At 35.4% G+C, this 9,008-nt stretch overlaps 1 protein-coding gene across 1 annotated transcript; it reads left to right on the top strand.

The window, feature by feature from the left end:
* Positions 1-885: 885 nt before the first annotated feature.
* LOC131034697 (subtilisin-like protease SBT1.7) lies at positions 886-3,192 on the top strand. The gene has a single exon (XM_057966267.2). The coding sequence runs from the start codon at positions 886-888 to the stop codon at positions 3,190-3,192; it is 2,307 nt and encodes a 768-aa protein (XP_057822250.2).
* The last annotated feature ends 5,816 nt before the right edge of the window (positions 3,193-9,008 follow it).

Here is a 9,008-nt window from a genome sequence, read left to right as displayed (position 1 = left end):
AATTAGTGATATTTACAAACACCTTTAAGAAACCTACTTAATTGTGGGGATCATCTTTGCTTCAAACACATCTTCTTGTGAACTAATTTAATAATGATGATCTAAGACCAAGAGCTATAAATATGCAATATGCTTCTAAAATTATGGACCAATGCTAATGCACATACTTTTAAATATTTTGTAATTGAATTTAAATTTTCTATACAATTTTAAAAAAGATATATTTTAATACAGTCAAAATTATCAACAAAAGAAATCAACATTTGAAATAAAACACACTATAATGAACTCATAATAACTAATGACAAAAATATAAACCAATTTAAACTTTTTATTTTCAAACTCCTCAACCATAAAACTAACCAAACTATAAATTCTAAACCTAGATATCTCAGGTAGATCTAAACTAAGCTAATAAAAAAAAAAATTTATGGATACCCCACTGCATATTCTAAGATTTTGGACTTAATTGGTTGATGAGGACAATCACATTATGCTTCATATTGATGCCATATGCGTTGAATGAGGAATTCTAAATGCAGGCTCCTCTGGACAATGGCATTATCCTTCATATTGATGGCATATACGTTTAATATGGAATTCTAAATGCAGTCTCGTCTAGAGTAACGAGGGGGCTAATTTATTTAATTCCATTGTGCGTAGAAATCTTCGTCGACGAAGGAACGCGATGCAAGTGTCCTATCGCCAACTGTTGTTCTGCGAGTCAATAAGAATCTTGCCTTCGATTGTCACAATTTAATTTCATTTTTTCCAATTACCCATCGGCCTGCAAACGAATTTATATTTTTCCTATAAAAAACCTCAATTATATTCAATCCATCCAACAGGTTACCTTCGTCTTTTACATTTTTCCTACTTGGAACAATGGAAAATACTTGGTCTGCTACGTTCATTATCGCATTCCTTGCTGTGTCAGTGATGTGGTTGGGCAAGGCGGAAGATGTCGATGCCAGAAAGCCGTATATTGTTCGCATGCTTAAGAGCATCAAGCCTCATCATTTTGATTTACACCAAAACTGGTATGCTTCATTGCTCAGCCAGGTCTCGCGATCGGATCCCAGTGCAAATGAGTTGTTATACACATATGACACTCTATTGCACGGCTTTGCAGCGAGCCTGAGCGAGGCTGAGGCTGAAGCCATGGAAGGTATGGAGGGATGCTTGGCTGTAATTCCCACGTCCTTCACTAAAATTAGCACCACTCACACCCCAGAGTTTCTTGGCCTCGCCTCAATTTCCTCTCATTCTTCTGGATTGTGGTCGCAGTACTCTACTGGTGGCAAAGATATCATCGTGGGCATGATCGACACGGGAATATGGCCTGAGAGCAAAAGCTTCAAAGACGAAGGCCTTGGACCTGTCCCCGCTAGATGGAAAGGCAAATGTGAAAGCGGACATAAATTTACATCGTCCCACTGCAATAAAAAAATTATTGGAGCTCGTTACTACTATAAAGGCTACGAGCAGTACGATAGTCCTATTAATGAAACCACGGAATACAAATCTCCTAGGGACCGCATTGGCCACGGTACACACACAGCATCCACTGTCGCCGGAGTCGCTGTGCGTGGTACCAGTTTCTTCGGTTTTGCCAAAGGAACGGCTAGAGGGATGGCCCCTGAAGCTAGACTGGCAATCTACAAAGCCTGTTGGCAAGATTACTGCTACGACGTAGACACTGTTGCTGCTATGGACCAAGCTGTTGCTGATGGAGTCGACATCATTTCTATCTCGATTCACTCGTCAGGTGATTTGCCATTTGACCAGGATGTTAGAGGTATTGCTGCATTTGGGGCCATGGAAAAGGGTGTTTTTGTTTCGGCAGTTGCAGGCAACTATGGACCTTATTCGTCTACTCTTAGTAACACGGCGCCCTGGATGACTACAGTGGGTGCGAGCAGTATCGACAGAGATTTCCCTGCTTCTCTAGTATTGGGCGACCAGGTAATATTGAGAGGCACCTCTACATTCAAAGGAGATGGAAAATTGCAAGGGCCAGTCCCTCTGGTTTATGTATCCGCTAATAATAGCTCAAGGCGTTGCCTCGATGGCAGCCTTGATCCCGATTTGGTGAAGGGTAAAATCGTTGTGTGCGATCAGTTGCTATTCTCCTACAACAATGATGAGTACGGCCCTCAGTGGAAGGGTAATGTAGTAGCCAAAGCTGGGGGTGCAGGAATGATCGTTGCAAATGAATTGCTAATGGGGACCCAGCAGCAACTGACGGACACTTCTAATCTACCTGCCATCACTGTTAGTTTCACAGTTGGAGAAATAATCAAAGCCCACATCAAGAGCACCGCCAATAATGCCATGGCCGCCTTGAAAATCACAGGCTCAACTGTTGTGGGAAACCAAGCAATTGCTCCAATGGTAGCTGCGTTTTCTTCACGGGGCCCAAGCAAAGGGTATCCACACATTCTCAAGCCCGACATGATTGCTCCCGGTGTGAATATATTGGCAGCATACACCGGAGACGTTGCGGACTACTACTTCGATTCGGGGACTTCCATGGCGTGCCCTCACGTTAGCGGACTTGCAGCTTTGGTAAAAGCCATACATCCGACGTGGAGCCCTGCGGCCATAAAGTCTGCCCTCATGACGTCTTCTTACACGCTTGATAACGCAGGGCAGCCCATTCGGGATTCATCTAATATGGAACCAGCCAACCCCTTTGCAATGGGTGCAGGTCATGTGGATCCAAATGCTGCAGTAGATCCTGGACTTGTGTACGATATGGCACCTCAGGACTACATCAACTTCCTCTGCTCTCTCAACTACACCAAAGAAAAAATTGCTCTGCTCACAAAAGAGAGCGTTTTCTGTCCCAAGGCCACTTTGGAAGCAGGCGATCTTAACTATCCCTCCTTCTCCGTGGTGTTTGAGGCAGGCAGTAAATCGGTTCAGGTGAAGAGGAGAAGAGTGACTTATGTGGGTAGGAAAGCTCATGCGGTTTATCAAGTGACTGTGAAGAATCCTCCTGGAGTCAATATCAGCGTGAAACCACGGAAGTTAGTTTTCAGAAAGCCGAACGACACTGCGAGCTATAGTGTAACCTTCCGAACCCATTTAATTTCTAGTGATATGAAAATGGGATTTGGAGAGATAGGATGGAAGTGTATCGAAGGTGGAACACAACTTGTTCGTAGCCCAGTTGCCATAATATGGTGATTTCTCTCAATTTTGGAGAGTTCATATTATTGTTCTCATGATCTTAGCATTTCCCATTCCTTCCAAATTATCCTCCTTTGGAATCTTCTAATTATCATTTGCATTTAGATAATGTCAATATATTCGTGCCATTAGATCTTTAGTCATTCTATTACACTCAATTCTTCAGAGTTTATGGCCATTTTCTAATATGATATCATATTAATTCCATTGAATATCTTTGTTCATCGCACCATAAATTCGCTGCATAAATTTCTCTTTTATTTTATGTGTGTGTGTGTAAAGTAGAGGTACAAGGGCTACGCAGGAAGCCGTGAAGGGAAAAGAGGAGTAACGTGACTGCAATTAAGAAGAATATTTCTGGTTAAGAATCTACTATATATTTTTCGATTTCGGAATTATCCTCAGTGCATGGGAGTGCTTGAATATGATGCTAGCATTGTTAAATTTGATAGAGTTTTAACTTGATTGTGGTACAAGTGTGAACATTTTTGTAAAAGTATTAAGCTAAAAAGGAAAATAAGTAGTTTATTTCAATGAAAATTTAGATGATTCAGGAAAGAAATATTCAATCTAACATCAAAAAAAATTTATGTCAAGAATTAAAGACATTCATGTTATAAAAAGAGTTTGCGTTGTAAAAATATCATTAGGCATTATAATATTTTAATAGTGAAGCTAATTTGAATGGAAGACATCTGATATGAGTTGAGCTCATACAAAGTAATGTTGTTAAGGCAAATGAGTGGAAAATAAACCAAGCTTGTAGATACATTTTTCAAGAAAAATGTTGCCAACAAAAATGAGAGTAGAGGTAGTTGGGTATAATGAATTGAAATTTTTTTATGAGACTTATCGTTATTTTGTGAAGGCATTAAGAGTGTCTAATATAATTAAAAACTTGAATATAAGTTGGCTTAACCTTGGAGAAATCTCCATGGTTAACCATCTTTGAGTTAGAGCAGTATTAGGATTGGTGATCTCTTGGGAAGGCCTAATGCTTCACCTCTATGAGCATCACCTAGATGTATTGAGTGTTAAATGTACTATTCAATCTCATGAGAGATGGGTTCTTGTGAACCACTACTCGTGAAACATGGGTCAATGAGTTTGACTCAAAAACTACACAATTGGACTTGTTGTGGAAAACATTTCTTACTTATCAATTTATGAGATAAAGTGATTGTATAATTAATGGTTCATAATGCACAACACTTGTTGAAGGTTCTACAAACAAGGTAGCAAGCTAAGTGGGCTTAACCTTGAGGAAACTACATTGTCAAGAGCTTTTGATTTGGAGTAGTACTAAGATGAGTGACCTCTCAAGAAGATTCGATGCTTCATCTCTATAAGCGTCACCTAGATTCAACAACTATTAAGTGTACCATTCATTGTCATGAGAGATCGGTCCATGTGAATGACTACTCATGAAAAATGGGTGAATGAGCTTGACTCTAAAACTACATAGTTGAATCCTAATAGCAATATCATAATTTGACCTGAATAGCAATGTCATTACTTGACTTGTGAAAAAAATATCCTACTTATCAACATGGATAGAAGAAAATGGACACATTATTTGACTTAAAAGGACATTTTTTTAAAGGCAATCAATTGTCTAAGGGGTTGAGCTTTTTTTGTTAAAAAATCGAGCTCTCATGTGGAATTATATGTTACGACTCTTGGTATTCCATAGTTGGCATCTAGTGTGGTTACTTGAAAGGAGCTAATATTAGTCTCATGATTGTGCTTGCAAAAATTTGTATTAGTCTCATGTTAATGCTCATATGAAAAGAAAATTTGTAAACAATTAATAATATATATATAAAAAGCAATTAATTGTACATTCGAAGAAGCTCGATGAGAGAATATTTGATTGAAGAGAACTGTTATAATAGTGTATTAGGTTATTCTTAAGCAGCTAAGATAGTTGAAAAGAATCATTATAGTAATTTATTATGATATTCCTATGTAGCTAAGATAGTAGCAATGGTGAATGAAAATTATTTCCAGCTATAATTATATTAGAATATGAAGAAATTTATTTAATATTGTATGACATGTCAAGTTAGAAAATGAAACAAGAAAATATTTGAACAATACTTGATTTGATAATAAAAGAATAACAAGCCTCTTCAATAGGGCAAACTTCCAGATATCCATCTTTCTCCCTGGTGTTTGAGTCAGGCAGTAAATCGGCTGAGGTGAGGAGGAGAATAGTGACTTATGTGTGTACACAAGCTCCTGCAGTTTATCATGTGTGTGAAGAACCCTCCTGGAGCCAACTTAAGCGATGATCCAAAGAAATTAGTGTTCAAAAAGCTTAATGAAAATGCTAGCTATAGTGTAAGCTTCTGAACCAATTTAACTTCTAGTGATGTGAAAATTCGATTTGGAGAGGTAGGGTGGGAGTGTATCGAAGGTGGGACACAGCTTGTTCGTAGCCCAGTTGCCGTAATACGGTGATTTCGTTCAATTCTGGAGAGTTTATATTATTGTTCTCATAATCTTAACATTTCCTGTTCTAGCAAGTGATTGATTTCCTTTCAAATCCCCTCCCCTAGAACCTTCCTATTAACTGCAATAATCCTCTCATTTGTATTTAGATAATGTCAATATTTGTGTCTTTAGATCTTTCATCATTCTTTTACGCTTAATTCTTGAGAGATAATGGCATTTCTCTAATACGATATTAGATTAATTCCGTCTAATATCTTTGCTCACTGCACCTTAAATTCGCTGCATAAATTTCTCTTTTTATTACTACTCAAAATGTCTTTTCTGTTTAGAAAAAATGTTCAAACTGGAGGTCCGCGAGAAACCATGAAGGCAAAAGAGGAGGAAGGGGACTGCAATTGAGAGGAATATTTCTGCATATGAATCTACTAGAGATTTTTCGATTTCGAAATTGTCCTCAAAAGAAGAATCAATGCATGCGAGTGCTTGAATATGATGCTAGCATTGTTAAATTTGATAAACTATTTTAAATTGATTGTGGTACAAGTGTGAACATTATTATAAAATTATTGAGCTAAAAAGGAAAATGAATAATTTATTTGAATAAAAATTAAAATGATTCAAGATAGAAATAATCAATTTATTATCAAGCATTTTATGTCATAATAGAAGTACTGAAGAAGGATGTTTCTGGTTATCAAAACATCTTGCATTGTAAAAATATCATTAGACATTTTTCTTTTCGTTATGTACTATTTCATCTTTATGATGGATCATTGAGTGTGATCTGAAACATTGATCTAAAAACTCACACACAATTAATTTCAAAAACAGAAACATATACAAATAAATATTTGAATACTCGAGGTAAGTTAAATGAAAAACACATTAGATGAGTTGAACTCATACAAAGTAAAACTTCTATGTTAAAGCAAATGAATTAAAAATAAACCAAGCTTGTAAATGCATTGAGTAGAAGAAAAATGATGCTAACAAAAATTTGAGTAGAGGTAGATGTATCTAATGAAATGAAGCATTCTTATTAGACTTGTCATAATTTTGTTAAGGCATCAATAGTATCTAATGAAAATTATAATGTAGTTCATTAAGATGTTGAGATCAAATTTTGGAGATCCAAGTTCAAATTTTGAAGGACATCTAATGTGTAATTCTAAGTTGTGACTCTTGGTCTTCCATAGTTGGCATCTAGTGTGGTTGTTTGAAAGGAGCTAAAATTAGTCTCGTGGTTGTTCTTGCAAGAGCTCATGTTGATCTCATGTTGATTCTCATATGATTTTTTTTTAAAGTTTAGTAGAATATTGTAGCAATGGTGAATAAAAACTATTTCTAGTTATAAATATACAAGGGTATGAGAAAATTTATTTAAGGAAGCTACAAATGGAACAATCAAAATGCTGGTCTATATTAGCCATTACTAGACTTAGTAAATAGTTGAACTAGGAAAATACCATTTACATTTACTTATGGAAGTGGCCCAAGAAATGTACTTAATTGAAGAGATAATAGTAATAATAAAAAAGAGGAGTATGACTGTAAGAGTTTATGGCCTATATGGAGAGAAAGCATGTAGAGATAAACTACTAGTTAGATAAGATAAATAGTGAATGCAAGGGTAAGTGTAATTAGAAAAGAATAAATAAGGAGTTAATAGTTTAACATGAAGTAACAGTGTATGTTACGAAGGAAATATTTCTAGTTGGGGTGTACAAGAAGATAAAGATGAAGAAGTTTGGTCCTTTCAAAATTCCAAATAAGTTCACTTTGGGAAATACATATGAAATAAACTTATCAAAATGGTTGGGAATGTCACTACTATTAAATATTATACACCTAAATCATTATTAGGAAGGAGAGTCTAGACATACTAGCTTGAAAGTGAAATAAGAAATCTGGTAGAACAACCATTTAAAGAGAAAATTAAGGCAATTTTATTAGATTAAAAGATGACATGATGATCCAAAGGCTTCTAAGGATGATCTAGAGCAAGCGGGAGGTGATAAAATTGAGAGATAGTAAAAATCTTTTTTTTTTGGTATTTTTTACATTTTCGTAAATCGCATATTTGGAGGTCTTCAGAGAAAACTTTGGGGTCAAAGGTATTGTCAGTCCTTTAATTTGATAAACCAAAGGCCATTCTGTTAAGAGATTGAAATTAGTTCTCCTTGAGACCTTTCCAACAATGTAAGCCATTTCAAATTTTGAGTTATGAGCTTAAAGTTATTGCCCCACCAAGTTGGGACACCTAAATTCCTTTTTTTATTTGAAAATTTGTAATTTACATTGTTATTTTTTTTTGCAAAGACTCTTCATTTCTAATCTATTGGATTCCAAAGACTATTGGAATTCCATGTTGATGTTTAAAACTTTTTTTTGGATCAAATAATGTGACTTTTGATGCATACAATTGTGGCTTCGTGTTCTTGCTATTGTCCATCCTGTTGAGAAATACTTTCAGGTTTCCACTTACCTTGTATTGTTGACAAATTCCTTACTAAATTTAGTTCACATGAATTAATTATCCCATTTGGGGAATCCAAACATAACGATGAGTGAGAAATGGGAAATTAATGAGTGTAAAAGAGATTACAAGGAAAAATAAGGTCAAAAGAAAGAAGCACATCAACCAACATATAAGAAAAAGGCGAAAAACATAAATAAGGGTCAATCAAAATGATAAATAAGTAAATAAAGAGAAATATCTTATAATGAAATAACTTGTTAAATAGAAGAATATAATATGAAATATTCTAGAAATCACGAGAATTGTTTAGATTTTGGGTTTTTACTAATATTTAAGAGAATGTGTGTAGATTGACAAATGAAAAAAATGGTTCTATTGGTGTAGCATGGTATTGCACATTTTTTAATTTTTTAACTTATTACTCAATCAAAATTTTAACTACATAGGCAGCAAAACAAGGCCTAGGATATCAAAAGTGGGGGAGAGAACTTAGAGGTTTGGAAAAATGGACTACAAAAGATTATAAAAAGGAGGTCATTGGTAATAGAGAACTAGATTTTTAACATTCCCTAATAACAACCCACTTTCAAATTTTGTTTCATTCAACCCAAAGATATAAAGAAATGACACTTCATTCAATCCAAATTAGTAATACACTAGCACTTTCAATTCAAATAAAAATTTCAACAATGCTCCATTCAATCCAAAATGTCAAAGTAAATTTCCTCCTTAGAAACAATTGCCCCACATTTTTCATCGAAAAGCTACAAAGAAATACACATGGTTTCCTAAGAGAATGAATTCCTAGTCTAAAGATCCTAACACTGAGACTTTCTTATCTCCTTTAGTAGTAGCAAAAAGGAAAGACCCACAAGAT

Source organism: Cryptomeria japonica, chromosome 5, assembly GCF_030272615.1.
Source record: "Cryptomeria japonica chromosome 5, Sugi_1.0, whole genome shotgun sequence".
In the NCBI taxonomy this organism is placed as follows: Eukaryota; Viridiplantae; Streptophyta; class Pinopsida; order Cupressales; family Cupressaceae; genus Cryptomeria; species Cryptomeria japonica.
Note: the sequence above shows the minus strand (reverse complement) of the source record. Positions and strands in the feature narration are given on the sequence as shown.

What these genes read in the sequence shown, in the direction of transcription:
- LOC131034697 (XM_057966267.2), top strand. Translation starts at nt 886, where the DNA reads ATGGAAAATACTTGGTCTGCTACGTTCATTATCGCATTCCTTGCTGTG.